The following is a 22,736-nucleotide window of genomic DNA, read 5'->3' as shown; positions in this document are numbered from 1 at the left end:
TACAGTTCCACCTAAGTGTGTAAATATCTTTAAAAAAAACAAAACAAAACAGACTCAGAGCATACAGTTATGATAACCCAAGCCTCATGTTCTATGGGGAAGGTTAAGATAAAACTGGACTGTGCCCACTAAATAAGTTTTAATTACTTATGTAAGAAGCATTTCTAAAAACAAACCTCACACTTTCTTCCTGTGATTGCTCACAATTTATAAAGGACTGTTCTCCTAAATGATACAATTCTGTAGAAATGGTACCATTCAACTAATAATTATGATAACTAGCATTTATTGAGTGCTTACTACATGCCAGATTCTGTGCTAAGCTCTGTATTCACCGATGTCATGTCATTCCGTCTTCACAGCTACCTTGAGGCACGATTATATCCACATATCATATGGAGGACAGAGAACAAAGAAGTTATGAAATATGCCCAAGTGGCGCAGGCAACAATGAACCTAGGGTCTAATGAGGCCAACAGAGGACACCTGCTTCTCACTGGACTGATGACAAATAAGCTCATTCTCATAAAACGCTACTGGTTTTTATAGGGAGTAAGTGGACAGGATGTCCCATTTGATCAGAGGCATATCCAGAGAATAAGAGCAGACTGAAAAAGGTAGAAAATTAGATAGAAAATTGCTTAGTTATAAAATTATCAAATAGCTTAGTTGCTAATTTTTTAAAATTCTATGGCCACAATCTTTTGCCTATCCACACACTGGCACTCCCATTTACTATGCACTTACTCTGGGCCAGATATAGCATTAATCACTTCACCTTTCTACTTGTCTCACCATTCATCCTCAACCACATCAGAAAGACTCAAATATCCTCATGAGGCTGCTCAGACATTGTCAAGTATTTGTCTTCAAAAGGATATTCAAATATGTATCATGACGGTAGTGTTCCCTTCTGGAGGGTGATCCTCATACACCAGCAACAATCATGGTCAAGCCACAGTAACTGGCCATGACTCTAAGAGCTCTCAGTCTTAGCCTCTCTTCCAAATGATGATCAACAAAGACAAAAAAAATCACAAACCCCTGCCTTTGGAAGAGACCAAACTTCCATTTTTGAACCCTAAATACAATCTTCTCTCACAAAGATAATGAAGATCTATTCCACACTTATCTGTAGACTTAAGTTTGAGTGAGCTGAACTGATGTGATACCTAATTACTGAAACTGACAAGAAGAGATTCACCTGGCATCACTACGAAGGACCCCTGGGGCTCCATGGCAACCAGGCAGGCACTAAGGATTGAAGGAGAGTCTGCAGCAGAGATCCCACACATCCGGCACACGTCCTTGAGCCGTTTACTGATTGTCTGTAGTGAACATTCTCCAAGGAGGATACTCCAATCTGAAATCAAATATCACGGTCATACTCAGTCTTTAGAAATTAACTGACAAGAAGCTTAAATGTTTTAACAGATTTGCCTGGTAATTGAATTTCCAGGATTGGCCCTAAAGGGAATAAGGCTTTGTACAGGTTCCCCTCCTTACTATAAAGAAAACGTTATTTGACCTCTCTTACACTTCATTAACAAAGGAACAAAGGCCTACTATTCTGTAGACTGAAATCATGTCTGAAATGAGCTGGAAGAGTCCGGCACAAACCCACATAGATTTAGGTGCTTCAGATGCTTTTTCGTGATGAGGCCAACTTGTTCTATCCTTTCCTCTCCCCTTCCTTCTCCAGTTCTGGTTCTTGCACTCCCCTCCACCCCACCCATCAACCCTCCACTTCCCCCTGCCCCTCCTCAGCACTTTTCCTTAGAAGAATGGCTAGTTGGAGGCAAACCTCAGGTATGTTTACTGCTGTAGACTGGCTGTTTCCATGAACGGCAAGCAGTACAGAAAAAAGGGGAACCCTTCTAAGAAGGCCCAAGAGAGCTGATAACAATGGGTGTGAGTGAAGTGCTCCAAGCAACATCACACAAGTCGTTCAGATTAAAACGCTGGCGCGAATTCTCTAATATTTGCTTATTGCCTTAACACAAAGGCACTATGTGTCCTCAGAGAACTGTAGAGGGTTACGTTACTCTGGGAATGGAAAAGCACTAGTCTTCTCTTTGACCCCCACCACACATGGAGCATGCCAGGCTCCTACAGCAGCACATGCTGTCCAGGTCCCGCCCCACTGTCCCAGTGAGGAAAAGCTACTCCACCACGGGTTTCCACTTTTACATAGTTTTATCAAACACACTGTGCTCCCTTTAAAGAGGTGAAAGGAACAACTGTTCCTTATTTCATATTCCTAAAGAAAATTACGCTGAAGTGGCTGAAATAAAAGACATGAACAATTTATTTTTAAAAGCCACAGAAAAATCAAACAGGCATGAGTTTTTAAAACCAAGTGAGAAAGAAAAGGCAGTATATGAATTTTACTACAAATACTCTGGTGCTAAAAAAATAAAAATTCACACAGTTGACTCTGAACTCTGTAGGCTCACATACAATACTATCCCACAGAAATGCAATGTGGTGCAGACCTCAGGTCCCCAAAAAATGAAATATAGATTGGTAAACTGATCTCCTGTACACTAGGCTCTTCTCGAATGTATCAGACCTCCAGGCTCCCGAAAGAAGATTCATTTTTAAAGAATATTATACTTACAAAAGACAAGGGTAATATTTTCTATTGGCCTATAGTGTAACTAGTAAAAAAAATTAATATAAAAAATATAAAAAAATATAAAAAATATAAAAATATATATATATAAAAAATAAGTATAAGTGTTTTCCTAAGAAAACACTTATACTTATTTTCATGTAATATAATATATGTATAAACTGCTTTTCAACCATAATACTTAGCCTACTTGAGCACTTGCTACAATGCAGGTTGTATCTGTATCAGGGTCTTATTTCAGAGATTTCATAAATATCTGATATAAATTGCATGCAAAGAAATAATATGTGAACTCTAATACAAGGGCTCCACAAACTATAGCTTACGGGCCAAATCCTGCTCAGCACTTGTTTTTGTAAACAAAGTTTTATTGGAACAAAGCAAAACCCATTCACGTAGGTGTTGTTTGTGGCTGCTCTGACTTTACAATGGCAGAGTTGAGAGGCTGCAACAGTGACAAGCTGGCCAGCAAAGTTGAAAATATTTACTACCTGGCCCTTTACATAGAAAGTTTGCGGACTCTGCTCTAATATAGGTGAATACACAAAACCACCAGGCTAATTTGTGACATATGATTTGCTTTTGTGTAGACCTTAAGGGGAACAAAAAAAATTTCTCCCATCTGTATGTATACACTGAACTTTTTATAAATGTATCATTAATTAATAAGGCTTTAAAAATAATCTAGAACTATTCATACTGCTCACATAAAGTAGATATAGTAAGACAGCAAATGAGCTTGGCTCAAAGCCAGGCAACACCGCTGCCAGTGGTCAGTTGTGCTGTTAGTTATTTTTACTGCTTTGTAACTGACTGTTATATTTATGATGGGAACTATTAGCAGCTGGTATGTATATGCGGGGATTCAACCTAAAAAGTCTATTCTGTTAGGTGTCCAGACTGAAGTCTATGAGACAGTGGCAATGTGAAAAAAGACCACTCCAACTTGCAACTATTTGTCCTTGTAAGTCAGGATTACTTTGCTCTTATGCCACCAATACAAAATAAATACAAACTGTATTGCCATCAATCACCAAAAAGAAATAAAAGAAACAGAAGTCTATTCTTACATATGACTTCTACCATCATCCACAATCTCCCATTTCAAGTTTCGTGTTAAAACTGATTTGATCTCACTGACTCAGTACATAAATAAACGTCAGAAGTCCTAATTTACTATCACTTTAATATTAATAAAACATTCTTTTTCATATCTTTTATATTGGGGTTCAGTAGTTAAGATTTTCTTTGGTAAATGGTTTTGTTGATAATGAAAAGTTGAAAAACTGCACTTAAAACTACATTTAAAAGAATCAGAAAATACAAATCCACTTTACTCTTACTATCAACTTTATAATTTTCTCCCTCAGCTCAGTTAGGGACATTAGCTTAACACTCTTCCTTTGTTTCCTGTACTGACTACTTCAGGAATCTCTCACCTTTAAGCTCCCCATGGCCAAGCCGCCCAAGTCGGCCAATTACAACTCTCCAGGGTAGAGATGTCATTTGGACAATACCTATGCACCACTCCCATAACTTCTGTAGTCCAATTTTACGTGCAGATACTTTACTCCTCCGTGATCTAAAAAAGAAAGAATTGAGGAAGGGGTCTCCAAATTAGTCAAGTCAAAGCGATCACTTAGCAAGGGAAAACCCATAAAACTTCCAAAGAACCCACCCAGAAAGCACCCACTGCATTTAGACAGGAAAATCAGAATGACTCGTATCTGAGGAAAGGCAGAGCATCAGTTTATACACAGCATAAACACTGAGACTCCTCACCTGTTTGGTAAAGCAATATTTACAATACAAGTTTCTAATAATTCCCCATGGAGGTCAGTGCAGGAAGCCAAAAGCCAGCGCTGGTCATGAGACAGACAGTAGCCCACAAAGAGCACGTTGTATTTCTGGCTCGCCTCTCCAAATGTCTCTCCTAGCTCCGTCTGCTTGTCTTTGATTGGGGCCAATATAAAAGGAGGAGAATAAAGCTGGATTGGGCTGGGTCGCTGAAATCAAAATAAAAGCCGGTATCAAGACAAAGCCACCCAACTCAATGTTTACAACAAAACACCCAAGAGCACTTAAAACCAATGGGGAGTAATGACAACAGACTGCCCCCCAAAAGTATTACATACCTAAATAGGAACTGTTTAAAGGACATCAGCTAGGGAACCCCAATCAAGCCAATGTTTCCTTATTAAAAGGAAATTACTATTTTGGAAAGTAAACTGGCCCCACTTCATTAGTCATCAGGAAGGCAGAAATTAAAACCACAATGAGACACTACTACTACCTACCAGAATGTCAAATTAAAAAAGAAAACACTGAGTATCAGTGAGAATGTGGGGTAACTAGAACTTTCAGACACCGCTGGTGATGTAATCTCTTTGGAAAAGTGACAATCTCTGCTAAAGACAAACTCACACATACCTTGACCCAATCCAGCGAACATCTATGTTTACCAAAGGACAGGTGTAAGACAGTCTATAACAGTTTTAATCCTAACAGCTCCAAATTAAAAATAACCTAAATGCCCATCACCAGTAAAATGGAAGATAAACTGTGTTATAGCTATATAGTCAGAATATTAAAGAGCAAAGACAGGTAAAACTACCACTCCATGTAACAGGACAGATGAATCTAGACACTGGGTAAAAGAAGCCAGACACAGAAAATACCAATTATATGACTCAATTTAAATTAAAGTCAAAAACAGGTAAGATATGTTGTTGTTAAGTCAAAACACTGATTATCAATAGAATGACTAGAAGGGATGTGAAAGACATTTCTCGATGCTTTTCAATTTTTGTTTCTTGTGCTTGTTATGTGATGTATTTAGCAGAAATTCATCAAATGGTATACTTATTACTGGGTACTTTTCAGCATGTAGATTATACTTCAGAGTGAGTGAGAAAGAGAGAGAGAGAGAGTGTGTGTGTGTGAGTTAAGAAATCAAAGCATTAGCTGTTATCAGTAAGAAACATTTTAAACCAACTCTGTACCATTTTTTTTACAATTATACACATTTCAATATTTAATGATATTGGGGTCAGCACACTTCCAAACAGCAAATATTTTAGGCTTTATGGGTATCTCTTCTTCTGAATATTCTTCTCTTTTTAAAAATGGAACAATCATTCTTATCCATGTCATACCAACACAGGCTGTAGCAGGCTAACCTGAGCCCACAGTAACACCACAGTAACAGCTGCTGACCCCTGAATGAATACATGTTCATCCATCCATCCATCCATCCATATGGCATATATGTATTTATGGCATAAAAAATAGTAATAATGGAATTACAGAATTTTAAAGCTAAAATAAAGACCTGAGAAAGAGTCTAATGCAATTCCTTCATTTTAGGGACACAAAACACAGGCCTAGAGATATTAAACAATGTGCTCAAAGTTTCAAAGCTAACCTTATCATCAATCCATTCATTCTCCCTACACCTGAAAGTCTACTCCTAGGTATTTACCAAGAGAACGGAAAACATTTTCAACAGAAACACTTGTGCACAAATGTTCAAAACAGACAAAAGCTAAAAAGTGGAAAGACTCAAATGGCCATCCACTAGAGTAAACAAAATGTGGTATATATCCATACAATGGAATATCATTTAACCACAAAAAGAAATAAAATACTATACATGCTATGACATGAATGTACCTTGAAAACATGCTAAATGAGACACCAGACATAAAAGATTACATATTGTATGATCCATTTATATGAAGTGCCCAAAACTCGCAACTCCATAGAGACAGAAAAGAGACTGGTGGCCATCAAGGGCTGGGGGAGGGGAAATGAGCTACTAGGTATGGCGTTTCTTTCCAGGTTGGCAAAATGTTCTAAAATGAGACGGCAGGGACGCCTGGATGGCTCAGTGGGTTAAGCCTCTGCCTTCAGCTCATGATCTCAGGGTCCTGGGATCGAGTCCCGCATTGGGCTCTCTGCTCAGCAGGGAGCCTGCTTCCCCACCCCTTCTCTCTCTCTGCCTGCCTCTCTGCCTACTTCTGATCTCTCTCTGTCAAATGAACAAATAAAATTCTTTAAAATGAGACAGCAGTGATAGCTGTACAATTCTGTGAACAAACTAAAAACCACCAGACTATGCAATTTTTAAAAGGGTGAGTGTTATAACATGCGAATTATGTCTCAATAAACCTTTCAAACAAAACAGAACAGTCAGGTGAGAGCGCCTGAAAAGTCTAGCGAAAAGGAGAAGGTTAAATGCCAAATGTCTTAGATGCAGCAGACAGCCTGTGATAAATCACAAAGTAAAATATTACTCCCCAAATATTTTTCAGATACTGGATATTCTATGAAAAACAGAAGAAGTGACACCAACAATAGGATTTCTTCTAATACTTGCATGGTAAATACTGAAACCCATTCCTTCTCATGTAAAGTGTGCTTGCATAAGGCTATGCCGCAGTAGAGATTCGGAATTCCCAGGTGCAGAGGCCCAGAGGCCGTGCTCACCACTGAGTCCTCAGCACCTAACATAGGGCCTGGCACACAGCAGACACTTGGCTGTATTTACTGAATGAAAGTGCCCTGCTTAGCTGCAGACTGAGGGAGTGGAAGCATTCAGCAATTAGCCATTACCATAATACCCATAAAAACTTATAAACCTCGGGAAATACATGTAACCTTTGATTTTGTTTTTAATAATGTCAAATGATTTCTTTCTCTTCCTGTTACAAAGCAAAAGGGAAAAAAAGGCTTATTTTTGCCATCTATTTTCATCTAGAGTCATCTATTTATCTCGTGGGCTACTGATAGTGTTCTGCCAGTACGTTATAAACTTTAAAACTTGTAGGTAATGCCGCAGGACATCTTAATACAGGTAGTCAGCCTTCACTCCCCTCTATGAAAATGCAGAACACTATCAGTTATCATTTGAAAATACGGCAACTTCTTACCAAAGCATAAGGAATGACTGCCATCTGAACTACAGAATAACTACATGAGGTAAAGAACTAAAAGGTTCTAAGTTTATAAAGAAAAGGCAGTAACTCAATTTCTGGAGACAAAAGAAAAAAACAGTAGAAATAATTTTTTTTTAATTCTAGAAAAAATGCTAACAGAGAAAACAGATGAACTGCTCACAAAAGTGAAAAATTAAAACTCAAAAGAATAAACCAACCTAAACTGCCAAAGATAGAAATTGTAAATAACCGCAGAATGAATGTGGGTTGCGGGCTAAGCATTTTCTTCTGGATCAAGTGACAACAAATGTGGTATTAACTACATGCCTCATTTTTTTCCCCCACTTCTAAGTTTTTTGTTTTTTGTTTTTTTTTTTTTTAAAGATTTTATTTATTTGACAGAGATCACAAGGAGGCAGAGAGGCAGGCGGTGGAGGCAGGGGGAGCAGGCTCCCTGCTGAGCAGAGAGCCTGACGCAGGGGCTCGATCCCAGCATCCTGGGATCATGACCTGAACTGAAGGCAGAGGCTTTAACCCACTGAGCCACCCAGGTGCACCCCCCACTTCTAAGTTTTTATTCATACAAGAGATAAGCATTTCACTGAGTTTTCCAGAAAAACTTACATTACCAACTAAAATCAGCAGGTATTGGTGTTTTTAAGCTCCTTTAATATGAAGAGGTGTTTGCTGGCTTTTATTAACAGGTGATCTTTCATGCAATAAAAGTTGTGGGAACTGATTTTTGAAGGCTTTGAAAATTCTAAACATTGCCCTGTTCATCTATCTTCAGGATAAAGTCATTCGTAAAATAAAAAAAGTATACATCTTTTGTTTGGTGTTTTAAAATTCCCCTAGATATACATATCTGTGGGAAGTAGGTTTAAGAAAGTACTCATTTATATATCAGAAGCACCGAGATAAGGGAAAAGAAAGCAAGCCCCTGTAAACACATGCTTTGGAAAATTAGAAGCCCCTGCAGAATGAACGCATGCACAACTGCTGTACCAGGAGGGACAAGAGCTAGGGAAGGGAGAAAGCCAGTGATTTAATAACAGATCAGCTTCAAAAAATAGAGAAATAAACATAGGAAAGTCAAACATTAGTAAGGTAAGAGTGATGAGTATATTGCCGCCTTAGATCCTACATCAAAAAAACACCAAGAGTTTGCTTGTCTCCTTTCTCAAAAATTTTTTACAAGTTTAGAGAAGTACCTCCTGTATTTTAAATTAAGCATCAGAGAAACCTCCCACTCTTAACAAAGGCTGAAGATACACCCAGCAGCCAACTCTCCTGGCTTGTATCCCTAGTATAAAAGCACTCTTTTAGAAATTTCTGCTGTGCTACTACCTACCTCCGGGTTCTTGAGGGTCATCTCAATGCTGGCGGCGGGCCCGAATCCTGTGAGGGACTTAATGTGGATCTGTGTGGGCAGAGGTCGCCGGCACTGGCAGTACACTGAAAATGCCATGGACTTCAAGTATTGAATGTAGAAAACTTGTTCGTCCTTCATTGTCTGCAGCATGTACTGGCAAGGCACAATCTACACACACAAATACAAATAAAACTAGAATGCGCTTGGAAAATGAAATGGCATGAATTCTTTGCAAAGAGGGCAGGGAGTTTAAGTTTTAAAATATATAAGGGGCACCTGGCTGGCTCTGTCAGTGGAGCATGCAAACCTTGATCTCGGGGTTGTGAGTTCGGGCTGCACATGGGATGTAGCGACTGCTTAAAATCAAATCAAGTATTATATACATATGTGTATAAACATATATTATATACATATATGTTATGTACATAATGCAACTCAATCTTAACTCCTTAGATGACATAAAATCCTCTATTACAAAGATACACCAACAATTGAAGAAGAGGGGTCATCTGTTGGCCACATTACAGTCACTTAGAAATTACCCTCTTCCTTTTTTAGGGATAAATTGTTAATTTACTATTGCCATGCTCCAAAATTTTTAAAACTTGCTTTTTAATGTAGTTCTCTTTTTAATCACATGTACACACAGAGCGTGCAGTAACTGAGGAATTACTATCTGAGGATGTGAGACACAAACTTCACAACGAAAAACAATCAATAACATACTCTGGTAACTCTTTAATTCAATATTTTAATTCTGTAAGATGGCTCTAGTGAAAGTGACAGTAAAACAAACCCAAACACCCAAGGTATCATTTATCACTATTACCAAAATCTTGTAAAATTATTGTACTATAAAGCCAGCCAGGCGGTAGGGGAAGAGGCACGCTCACTGACTGCTCTGTGAAGGGAATGTAAATAAGCGTAACTTTTCTGGAAAGGAATCCGGCATTATTTGTCAGTACTATATCTAAGAATACGCTTTAAGAAATTACCTGAAGTATGAAAAAGAGATTATAAAGATGTTTATTACAGCTATATGTATAATAGCAAAATTTAGAAACAAATATCTAAGTGTACAATAATGATTACATCTGGAGAACATGCACTCATTAGAAATGCTGCTTGTAAGAATTTTAAACACGGCAAAGTATTCATGAATAATGTTAAGTATTAAAGACTAAAAATTATACTAGAAGTATGATTCCAACTCTATAAACAAACATACACAAAAAAGGCGAGAAATACACCAAAATGTTATGCAATGGTGGCTTAATCTAAAAGTAGAATTTTGAGTACCTTTTCCTTTATAGCTTTCATGTACTTCCAGTTAAAAAAAAAAAATCATGAACTTGTATTTTGCAAAAACAACAATGAAAGCGAAAAATAAAGCCGCAAATAGTCACCTGGAGAATGAAAGAATTTCTCATATGCTCAGGTAAATTATCCAGCATCTCTGTGTAGCAGCGCATCAAACTCAACAGCCAAAAGTTTCCGGAAGTAGAGTCTTCATCTGCAGTGTAAGTGAAGGGGTCCACCATGTAAATGACAACAGCTGGAGGATACGCCTGGCTGTCTGCGGAGTCAGGCTCAGTGGGAATTCCTATTCTCTCTCGTTCTGTGACGCTGCAGAAAGAGCCACTTATGAGATGCACAGAATAAACATAAGTCACACAAAATACACCAGTTCCAGAGCACACCAATGATTATAGATTAAATGTAACATCAATATGTGTATTACTAAAATGAAGGCAAACCAAGTCAGTTCGTAGGAAGACAGGTGGGAAATGACAATACACTCCTTTAAGTGGGAGATCTCTTTTTCCACTCCCTCCTTCTCCTGGGGCTATATTCTAAAAAGGTATTTTATAATACTATTAATGTTAGTGTTTAATAGCTTACTATTACTATTATCCACTTATTCTGTTCACATAATAGTAGAATCATCACTAAAACTTACGACGAAGCTAATAAGTACAGTACTAGTAAGTTTATAAGAAGTCTCAGATTTCTTAACACTGAAACAAGAGACTGACAGTTGTCACTTCCCTGTGGGAAGAAGAGAAATAGAGCACTTCACTAGACTGAGAGATTCACGAGGCTGAGGCGGACAGCTGGGTGCAGAAGAGTACAAGTAAGGGTCCAAGCCAAAGCCACTCGTGTCAGTCCATGAACAACGTACCTTTCTTGTCCATCCTGCGAGGACTGAGAGGAGCTCTGCCCGGGCTCAGTGTCTCCACCACAGCCCATGTTCCCTTGCATTCTGTCTGCGGAACTGGCCCCAGTGCTGGGGTTCTGCCCTCCAACACTAGCACTGAACCCTGAAGAAGAGGTAGTGCTGGTCTGGTTAACAACGGCAGCAGGGGCAGAGGACGAGACAGGTGGTGGCACAGAGGAACCAGATGCGGAGCTACTTGCCGCAGGGTTCCCAGAAGTGCTGTTAGAGGTGGGATTGAATGCACTGCCAGCCGGGGGCGCTGCTGATCCTGAATTTGAAGCTAGTGGCCCTGCGTTCCCAGGTGTAGCTTGTCCCTGTGCTGCTGCTGGTGGGGACTGATACTTAGGTGGTATCAACAGGCTGCTGTCGAGCTGCAGAGTGGCTAGATAAGGTGCTGAAAAAGGACATGCAGAGAGGTGACATCAGTGATGTTCTGCAGTACTGAACTGGATCAGAAATTCAGAATGGCCCCTTTTTTTAAAAATGATGCTTTCAGGCTGCAGTACTCTAATTATGACACCCAAAATGCTATCTCCACACCTGAATATATGCTTATATATTCTGCAAACATGGAAATGAACATGAAGCTACTTATTATAAATTCTGGTGAAGAGGCTGATTAGAAAAAAAAAAAAAAAAAGTGAGAGAGAGAGAGAGAGAAAATTAATCCCTATAACACTTTCCTTTCAGACTGACTCTCTGGGCCTTCACTGACAACTGAGAGGCCACGTATTCTCTAGCCACCACGGTACACCATGCTCCTCTGTGTACTGAACTTTAAAAGCTTCCAAGATCCTCTTGGGAATGTCGGTTAAATTTAAGCAGTTAATACCAAGTCCTGCTGCTAAGTTTTCAAAATGTGGAGTAAATTAGATATGACTTCTTTAGGCAACTTTAAATTGCTTTTAAAGAATGTGTGTGCACATAAAAATTAGCATTTAATGACCTAGAACGCAGAAATTAGACCTAAATAAATACAGTAATGGAACACTAACATTACCTGAGACAAAAGTAGCATAATGCTGCTTCCCAAAGGGGGACAATTTGCTATTTTACTTCTCAGATTCTACTTGGCCAAATAAATTCCCATTTACCTAGGTGATGGCGGCAAACTTGCGCATAAAGTTTGAGTCTGGAATGATTGTCATTCTCCTCACTGCTCCACGGCTGGTTGAACCACTCGCTCACAAGCTCGTCAGTCAGCTTCTGTGCCACGGTCTTTCCCACGCGCATGATCCCGTCTCTTAGCACTTTGCAGATGGGCTTGTGCTGCCCAAGCCTACACATCTGATACCACAAGCAAGATCATTACTTACAACAGGAACCACTCCTGTCGTTAGCGGGGAGAATTCTTTATCATATGCATCGAAGTATTTTGCTTTTCTTTTAGCATTAACACGAACAACCAAACCAACATTAGACGCTGGTCCTTTCTGGTAATTATAATGTATGCTGAGACTGCTATCTGTCTCTCCAAAACCTGGCCTAGACCCTCTAAAGAAAAATAAATGTTTCTTCACCCCAGCCAATTCCTCCCACACAAGGGAAGTTTGCTGAGCACTACCTGATTGCTAATGGTCAAATAAAGAATTAACCAGATTCCTGCCTACTTTGGCTGACTGAGACATATGTCCACTAAAACCTCTTAAGTAATCCCTACTCATAATGTTTTCCCATAAGATAACATTAAAATTTTATGGGCCATCTGTTACAGACATTTGGAGATCACCAATAGCAGAAGCCACTGAAGCAGTGGATATGCTGATCACTTTTTCAAAGTAAATAGTTGTTTGAAGCACAATGATATTGTTATTAATCTCCAGGACACTAAATGGGTACTTACAGCAAAGAATTAATGTAATACACCTGCAAAAAATAAGCTACTTAACTATCTACTCACCAACAGGAGAGCCCACATTATCCCTTATTAGAGGTGATAACTGAAGGCTTACCAAGCCCCTACCAAGTTCTCTAACGCACACTCTTCTCAACAAGGTATGCACTCCCGCCAAATGAGCAATCCTAGTAAAGTCATTAGTCTCTAAAAAGATCCAGCAATGCTTTTATGTTTTATAAGTCATGTTAAAAGTTTCATCCAAGAGAAGAGAACTGGGCTCTAAAAAAAATTGCTTAGATAAGTTTTCTCTGTTATGGTCCTTGTGATTTAATAGTATTACACATCCATGAGCGAGGCACTGTATAGAAATCACTGTACCTAACGGTTCCTTTAGGGGCTTAACTGATGTCATTACCTCGTACATTAGCATCTCCTCACTTCTTTGTAGCAACACATAAGTTTACTATTTCACGTGTGCCCATCCACTTCTAGATAGTGAATATTCTGTTATGAAACATTTTAGAAATTCAACTTGGCAACTTCTTTAACAAACACTCTTGTGATGTTTATAAAATGCCTGTAACAGTTCTTCATAAGTACTAATTTTATTTAATTTTGCCCAAAATAAAGATATTAGAAGTATAAGAAACAAAGAATTTAGTGTACATACACTTTGGCAGAAAAAATGTGGCACTTAATCTTAAAGATACTCATGATTCCAATTTTTCGAAAGTAACAGTAATTTATGTACTAAATATATAAAATGATTCACCACCTTTTATATTATTATGGTTATTACATTATTAATCTGTATCAAAGTTCTAGTATTAAGAATAATGCAGTGCTAAATATACAACAGGGACATGACTCATTAAACTTATCTTTTGACTCAAAAATCCCAAGCTAAACATTTTCATACTGTTTTCAAGACCCCCCCACTCAGCACCAAGAAGGGATGCGCTTTCTTTCTGTAAAGGTCATCTTCTGAACATCCAGAACACCCGCTGGTAAGCAACACTTTTCAACTCAAGCACATAAATGAGAAAAGAACAGCTGACGGAATTGTAAGAGTGTGGGAAGGCTGGCAGAGCAGTCTTCTAAATCTAACAAAATGTAAAGCCAAGAGGGGAAAGCAATTTACTCCCAGGAAACCTTGCCAATTTAATTCTCTCCTTTATCCTCCAACCACTCGCAAATTTTCTTTGAGATCTACCTTGAAGATACTTGTTCTTTAAAATTTAGTCAGAGCTGGAAACAATCTGAGGACTCATGTCCCCAAAACGATCTTCATATCATTCTCACCTCATATACAGCACTCAAGTCCCTGAAGAAAGTTTTGGCTCCTTCGAGCAAGGCCTCATTTTCTGGACACACCACAATATAGGCAACATCACGGTGGCCCCCATATGGGTCCAACAATAGCCTCTCCCAAAACGGCAAAGAGAATGGTGAGATGGTGAGGAAGTCTTTGTCACAGCCTACCAGCAGAGTGGGAATGGGCAATGGTTCAGGAGACTCTTCTGAACCTGTAATAAGAAGGCAGTTAGGACGGTGTTTGAAAGTCCATTTCCTAGAACCTGGACAACTCAGAAGTTCTTGCTGCATTAGTCCTAATTCTGGCATCAGAAATTTCTTGTAGGTTGACAGGATCACTCTCAATAGTACTCTCAAATCCCCTTATTACATGGCCCCTGACAAAGACCTTATATCAATGAGTCAGAACGCACTTAGATAGGTCCAATAAGGGCAGGTTAGAAAAGGTAAAGTTAGTTTTCCAAGCAGCACTATACCATTTCCTTTAAATTAAGCCTTAAAATCCTGACTAGGAAGAAGTTGAAAGAACTAGTTCAGAAGGTCATCAGGATGAAAATACAACGAGGATGAGGAAGATGAGGAGAATCTAATGAATACTCCAAATATTATTTTCCTCATTGACCTGGATTCGACCAAGGATGCTAAGAGAAAACTTAACTCCAAACTGACTTTAGGGAAGAAAAGATTATAAAGATTAAATATTAAGATTAATTTATAAAATTATAAAACTTAATAGTCATGAAGAGGATTCCATTTTGTCAGTAAAGCTAGGACTGGACAGTAACTAAAACTGGAAGAATTATGGAAGAATATGGAAGAATTATGGAAGAATTGAAACGGGGAAGAGATTCTACCATAGGTTCCCCGTCCTGCCATTTTGTGGAACTGCTGCCAGGTTAGCGGTCCCTGCACATGCTGGATGTTCTCCCAGGTCCTGCCCGTGCGTTTCTTTTGGATGGCATCTTGGAGAAAGGGCTGCAGCGACAACAGCATGCGGACCACATCCTGGGAGGAGAGCATGCTGATGTCTAGCACTGCAAGAGAAAGGAAATGAAAAGGAACAAATTATACAGGGGGACTGGCATTCTCTTCTTCCCTGCCATCCTTCTGGACCTCAGTTATAGTCCATGACAAAAGACATTACTGGAGGTAGATTCTATTTTCAGTATATTCTAAAATGCTTGACTTACCAGTCAAAAGATATTACTTTATTATTACAAAGTAATTTATAATTTACTATGGGAAATAATAAAAGGAGAAATAGATCACTCTGTATCTAAGAGGTTAACTATAGAATTGTTTAGAAATAAAAAGATGGGTAGGCCTGAATTTAAAATCATACAGACCTGTTTCCAAGGTTGTTCATAGGGAAAGAGAGCTATAAAAGTTTCTTAATCATTCTATTACTTTTTTTTATAAATAGCAATGTTTTGAAAGTATGATCAGTGTGTGTTGGGGGGGACTTAAAAGCTCTTAAAAACTGTTAAAAATGCTCTTAATGTAAAATGTTTTTACAAAATACGAAGTGCACAGAGAGAAAGACAACGTTTCATGCAGGCAGAGGCATAAGAAAACATGGCAAAAGCTACGACAGGACTGAAAGTCATCTGTCCCCAGAGGAAGGTGGGACTCATGGTTTCAGAAGAAATGTCCATCCTACTGAGGAGGGGCCCTCAACACAGAACCTGAAAACCTCTCAGACTCTATACAAAACTGTGCACGCATGAACATATGCATATTATTTACCAGAGATAAAGGTTCCATAAAGGCTCATTAAATTCTCAAAAAGATCTGAAGAAAGAGCTAATGTTGTGTGAGGTGATCAGCTGCATACCTAAAGGCCCTTCCTTACTCTTTCTTTTCTAGCTGACTGGGAATGGGACACAGATGGAAATCTAAGATTTATCTACCAACTAAACCTGAAACACAGGATGCTTAAGACATCTCTAGGTGTATCCCTAAACCAAACAAATTGCTAATCTAAATTTGCAGCCTCTTGGGAAAAACTGGGAGACATGGCAAGCCGCAGGCCACATTCCTGCACAAGCAGCATGCCGGAGCGAAGGCTCAGCGCCCCCTTCAGATGGCTCTCCTCTCACTCAGCTCTGCTGCCTGCCTGAGAAGGAAGCAGTGATCGACTTTATCTTCAAGCCTGGGCTGCTTTTTTCTTAAAGAAAAAAGTACTTCTTGGACCCATGGCTCTATCAGAAGTTGGAGAATGACACACAAAGAGAACCACCGCTTAGAGAAAAACAAAAGCAGTCATCATTCTTTGTGGCTACTCGTGTGCACACAGAAAAGAACGTGTGTACTGACAGACACAGTGAGGGCACTGCTGTTGGCAAATCTGGCTCCAGCATCATTCATTTACGTTATCTGTCTGGTACTGTTAAGCTTGTGACTTTGGAACCCACACCTCCCCTGCAATAAAACTCTGCTCTTCTTCATATCCAAAGATGACAGGACTGATCCACCCACACACCGCTTTTCTGTCTGAAGGCTACTATCTGGCAAAAGGAACCACCCGAGATAATCACCCACATTTCTTTAGGGGAAAGACTGTACTTTCTTTAATTCATTTAATTGATAAATGCATCCAGCAGACATTAATTAGAGGCCTGCTAAGTACAACGCACTGTGCTCAAACCTAAGTGGTTACAGAAATGAGCATAACCCTTGAATACTTCCTTACAAGTCTCCACCTCCGAGAAGTCTCTTGATTTGGCTACTCAGAAAATGCCTACTCATCCCCTACTCCACTGATCTCTGTCCTCTGAACAAACTTTCTCCTTCCAGATTTCCAACTGTATTTAAGAAGCTTATGTAACCTTTCCCCTACAGGCTGAGAGTTGTTCAGAACAGGGTCCACGTTTTTTTTCACGTAAGCAACTACTCCAGCCCAGCCTGTTCCCACCTCTCTACAGAAGCAGCTCCTCACCATGGTCAAAAGATATGTTTAATCCTCTTCTTAAAAGCTCAGCTACACTTTAATGCTTCTTGACCACTCACTCATCTCTTTCTTGAAACTTGGTTACGTTGCAGAGTTCAGCGAAGCTCTGTCTCAAGCTCTCTTGTCGGTCTGGGTTTCCTCCTCCTTGGTGAGCTTTCTTCCTCCTCTGTGCCCTGGACTTGAGTATCTACAAGTCAACTACTCACTTTCCCCCGAGCTGCAGGACTGGGAAGTCCCAAGAGTCTACCTGACATCTCTACCTGGGTATCTCAGAAGAGATCTTTAAGATTTCCCAATCTCAAGTTAGGAGCTTTCTCCCCGGACCTGGGCTTCTTCCAGTGCACTGATCTTTGAACGACATCACCATCTGTCCAGGTATACAAGTCACAAGCCCAGGTGTCTTCCTTACCATCTCGCTCTCTCAGACCCCTAAAATCCAACCCATTACCAAGTCCTGCAGTCCAACCACTTCCTCAACATCCCTTGAATGTTTCCACTCCTTTGCCATCTCCTTTGCTAAGACAAGAAACCAAGTTATTCTTTCTTATTTGAGCCGCTGCACTAACCCTCTCATCTTCGCACCATTCCTGCCATTTCCAAATCCACAGCCTGCACTGCAGTCGGAGCTTGTCTGTTTCTTACTACACAAATCAGAGGGCAATGCCTCTTCATGAACCCATCATGTTAGGGTTCTTGGGATAAAGACCTCAGCCCAAACAGGTCTCAAACGGCTCTCGGGAATCTAGCCAGCTCCCAAGCTCCCTTCAGTTCTTTCAAGATGTATTTATTTAAGGGAGGTGGGGAGTTGAGGAGCCAGGGAGGGAAAGTGGGGAAGAGGAGAGAATCTCAAGAAAATTCCCCACTGGGCGCAGAGCCTAACTTAGGGCTCAATCTCATGACCATGAGATTGAATCCTGAGCCAAAATCAAGAGTCAGATTCTTAACCAACTGAACCACCCAGGCACCATCCCACATTCAAAATAAAATAAAATAAAATAAAATAAAATAAAATAAAATAAAATATTTATTTATTTGAGATAGAGAGTCCTTCAGCTCTTTGAAAGCCCCAAGCTCTGCGTAACTCTGGGCCTTCCTTCTTGCTGCTTTTTCTGCCTGGGACACAATTCCTTGCTCTCCACCTTCTTTAGCCAGTTATTTTGTACTTGGCACGGAAATCTAATGTTTCTACTTCTTCAAGGAGTAGAAGAAGGCTGACCTACTGCTCTTCTAGGCTGAGCCCCAGCCTAGGAAGGCCCTCCCACCCCACACCTTCATCACTTATAACAGTTTCTAATTCTATGCTAATTTGTGTAATTATTTGATTAATCTGATGTCCATCTTCCAGAATAGATTAGAAAGTCCCTCAGAGAGGTGTCCTGTCTCTTTCAGTCACTTTACCCTCAGGGATGCATCACAGCATAGACAGTGAATGAATAAGGGAAGGGAACAGCAAGCTGCAGGGCTCACTTAGAGCTCAACATTACACACATTTGTCAGCTGGAGCTTTTAATAATGGCAGTGACATGCCTCAGGAACCACAGCACAAAGCCAAGTGCAATCACTGTTACAAGACATGCAAAACACTGGAAAAGCAAAGGCAGGAGAAAATGCTCTGTAAATGGGTAGAAGGCGCCACAGGAGAAGTATTAGAGACAACCGAGTTAGAAGAATGGGTGGATTTAAATACACAAGGTGTGCCGACTACTTGTCTGTGTACTCGCAATGATGCTGATATGTAGCAGTCAGTTTGCTATGTGAACTGCCCACAGGAATCAATAGGAGAGGAAGTTTTCACAAAATAATGAGTCTCCTCAAAAGGTGTTTCAGTATAAAACACTTGTGTGTGTGTGTGTGTTTTAAGAGAAATGAAATTTAAAATTCTGTCCTTTATAATTTACCATCATACCAAGATAATTTTCAAAGCAAATGTGTATTCTGGGAAACCTACCGTTGCTATGAGGCCAAGAGTGCACAGTGGCACTTCTCACCAGAGCTTCATCCACTTTTCCACCAGTGGGATTATCCACATACTGTCGGCCCTGCTCCAAGGCATTAAAGCATTCCGTCCAGTAATCATTATTATCTGCTTGCACCCGGTCATAACTCCAGCTTACACAGGGAAGAGTCTGGCGACTGTTAGAGGAAATGTAGTCCAGGAAACTCAGTGAAGCAAAAGGTTGTGTATGTTGATTCTGGAGGAGGAGGAGAAGGCTTATAGGTGGCTCCTGGGACTTTCTGGTTCCCTCCATCTGAGGAAGGAAGGTAGTCTGACACATCATTAAACGCCTCTCCGCAGCCTGACCAATATCAGAATTCTTCCCAAAAATATCCAACTCATCTTCCAGGAAGAGTCCTGAATTGTAGCCAAGTTTGCGATTCATAATCGCACTAAACCCACAGGTACAGCGATACTGGTCCTCGTTGGAAGAATCAGGGATGTAAAGCCCAACGTCTGCCCCTTTGATGTTCATGTTGCAGGCACAGATGCAACAGCTGTCAAAGTTTCTGTCTTTAAAGATATTCATCACAGAATCTGAGAGAATCAAGGTGACGTAGAGACTGTGGGCTTCAGGAATTGGCTGCATCGTGGCAGGCTCCACAGAGTTAAGGGGCCGCGTGGTAGAGGGGGTAGAGGCTGGTGACCCCTGATCGGTGCTATCATATTTAACCGACCCTTGACCACTGGCAGTGCCCCCACCTCTGGGAGTTCTTGGGGTCCTGGGGGTTCGTGGTGTGGGGACAGAGAAGCGAGGGGTTGCTGGAGATGGCAAAACTCCTGCTCCACTGTTGCTGGCTGGGGCAGCGCTGTTCAACGTCACTGGTGTGTTCATCTGTGGTGTATTCAGATAGTCCGGATCTGCTAGGCTCCCGACACTAGGCACGTTACTGCAACAGACAGTACCAAGTGAAAACAGGTGCATGTAACAGACATAATTACCCCACCTGGCCTGTGCATTTTTTTTTTTTAAAGATTTTATTTATTTATTTGACAGCCAGAGATCATAAGCAGGCTCCCCGCTAAGCAGAGTCTGATGAGAGGCTTGATCCCAGGACCCCGAGATCATGACCTAAGCCAAAGGCAGAGTTTTAACCCACTGAGCCACCCAGGTACCCCTGGCCTGTGCATTTCTTATCATTTATGCATGCTTTCGCTAGGTATATTCAATTTTTTATCACACACACACACACAAAAGAAGATTCAAAGGAGTCAATAAAAGTGATGGGAAAGCAAGAAGCAAGGTATGAAGAATAATATACCATACACCAAGAATAATACATCATTTTCCTTCTACTTATTCCACATCAAAGCAATCTCCATCTTAATCTTTCAAGGGAACTTTACTGTTTTTACAAGAGAACATGGTGCTGGGTTTGGTCAATGTAACACATGAGTTCAGATGCTAAATTGACTAGAAAAGTATAGGATAAAATTTCCATCTAATCTGCAATTACATTTTTGTCACTTTTCAAAATTTAAAGTCTGCTGCTGTACTTATCCCCTGAGATCATAATCCATACATGATTCTAAAGCAGTTATAATCAAACAAATAGGAACATTTGCCATTTTTCTAATTTTCAAAGCACAGTCCTATCTAGGCTTGCATTTTTATAGTACTGAATGACCATAAAGGAATCCAATTTAGGAAACCCACTGGCCAGTACTACACTACAATTAATACCAATATCATATATGTAGCTAGGAGGCCTTAGTATTAATTAGATGAATTGTGCAGTACACATACTGTATCATAGCTCTCAAACTTCTAACAGATTTCTGTGGGGTGGTGGGCAACTTTAGTTCATTTTTAATCTTCAATATGCTATGTATTACCTACAGCACAATTATTTTTAGTTCCCAGAGACTGATCACACACTGTGTTATCTATTTTTTCATAAGCAATGACTTCTTTTTAGAACAGTCACACAGAAAACAAAAACGGTTTCTACAATGTTCTGCTGTTTTATTATTGTAAAAGATTTTTTAATGTACATTCTTAGAAGTACATGTAAAAAAAGCAAATGAGACCATTCTCTCCCAATTAGAAGGTATCAAAAGAAAAGATTTCATCTACTGCCTAATATTTTTTTGAAATCTGTTAATACTGTACTTAAACTAATGTTCTTCCAATAAATGACATATTCATTCACTTATAATGTGAAAGAAGAATGTCATAAAGTGATGGCTCTTCAAATAATTTTCTTGTGATTTTTAATTAGCTATGCCTAAAACACCAGCTTAAAAAATCCAAATCCAGCACTACAAAGAAACTAACTCTGAAGCACAGTGGTATCTTTGAGTGCAGATAAAAAATGACCTAGAAACCTTCATTAGCAATCACTGCTATCTCAGAGACCAAAATAATGGGTAATAATGATCTTTACTCTAATTGGACTCCTTTCAAATTCTTCTGTTTGACAAAACCCTAAAATTATTATACAGTTCAGATCAGAAGAACTATGACTACTAACTGAAAACCTAAATAATTAAATTGCTCCCTAGGTAGTAAGAATGGTTTAACTTGTATAGTAACCTGATTTTTCCCATTCAATAAAAATGAACTAAGTACCAACACTATACTCAATGCTGGACATTCAACAGTGAAAAAGGGGATGAGAAGGTAGCTCACAGCAAATACGACAGGTGTCAAGCAAGTGAGCGTGCACGTTCTGAGTGTGACCAGGGTGCCAGGGTGATGGAGACCCCAGCAGAAGGAACTCACATAGTTTAGAACTGTGTTGCCCAATAGGGTTATCACTAGCCCTACGTGCTAAATTTAAATAAACTTAAATAAAACTATAAATTCATTTCAAGAGGTGCACAGCTACAAGCTCAGGGCAGGGGATGCCGTATTGGAAGGTGCTGATATAAAACACTTCCTTCATCAACAACAGCTCTTAACAGTGCCAACTGAGAATACCAAGGATCTCTGGGATGACAAAGGACAGATTTCATGTACCTAAACAATGATCTGAATTATTGATTATTTAAACTATCATACAGCAAAGGGCTGCCTGTCACTCTTTTGAGGAGTCTGTGTGTCTAAGAAATTCAACCATCAGATGGGTTCCTGGTGCCGCTGCCCTGGATGAGAATGGGGTGGCAACCCTTCTGGGTCCATGAGCCCTGCTGGACTAGACCAATCCCCCACTTACAGAAGCTCCAGCATGACTGGAGTACGGCAGTTGAAAACAAGCCCAGCGACCACCACAAGGGTACTTCTGAGCACGCTCTTGCCCCCTGATGATGAGATGTTATTGCCACAATACTTTCACAGCCACTGGAACCTTTCAAAAATCGTGTGGGGGAAGTCAGGCAGGATTATCCCAATTTTAAAGCAGGGGAAGACTTAGGTAAGCTGGTCATTTAAGGTCATACGGAGGAGTAAACAAAAAAGGCAGAAATGGAGTCCTCTGACAGCACAGTTCTACCTTCCTAAGTCTGGGTTCTTTTATCCTACACTCTGTCACTGTT

The 22,736-nt window shown here is 39.9% G+C and overlaps 1 protein-coding gene across 2 annotated transcripts in view; it reads right to left on the bottom strand.

Moving 5' to 3' along the window:
* Positions 1-22,736, bottom strand: part of MED13L (mediator complex subunit 13L) — a 294,362-nt gene that overhangs the window by 15,162 nt on the left and 256,464 nt on the right. For both annotated transcript variants that reach the window (XM_059139468.1, XM_059139469.1), the window contains exons 17-26: positions 19,212-20,149; positions 15,168-15,347; positions 14,302-14,525; positions 12,257-12,449; positions 11,127-11,556; positions 10,351-10,570; positions 8,924-9,112; positions 4,418-4,641; positions 4,075-4,217; positions 1,205-1,363 (exon numbers count right to left, since the gene is read on the bottom strand). In XM_059139468.1, the coding sequence (XP_058995451.1) occupies positions 1,205-1,363; positions 4,075-4,217; positions 4,418-4,641; positions 8,924-9,112; positions 10,351-10,570; positions 11,127-11,556; positions 12,257-12,449; positions 14,302-14,525; positions 15,168-15,347; positions 19,212-20,149 (2,900 nt within the window). The remainder of the gene's footprint in view (positions 1-1,204; positions 1,364-4,074; positions 4,218-4,417; positions 4,642-8,923; positions 9,113-10,350; positions 10,571-11,126; positions 11,557-12,256; positions 12,450-14,301; positions 14,526-15,167; positions 15,348-19,211; positions 20,150-22,736) is intronic.

Source organism: Mustela lutreola, chromosome 11 (assembly GCF_030435805.1).
Source record: "Mustela lutreola isolate mMusLut2 chromosome 11, mMusLut2.pri, whole genome shotgun sequence".
In the NCBI taxonomy this organism is placed as follows: Eukaryota; Metazoa; Chordata; class Mammalia; order Carnivora; family Mustelidae; genus Mustela; species Mustela lutreola.
Note: the sequence above shows the minus strand (reverse complement) of the source record. Positions and strands in the feature narration are given on the sequence as shown.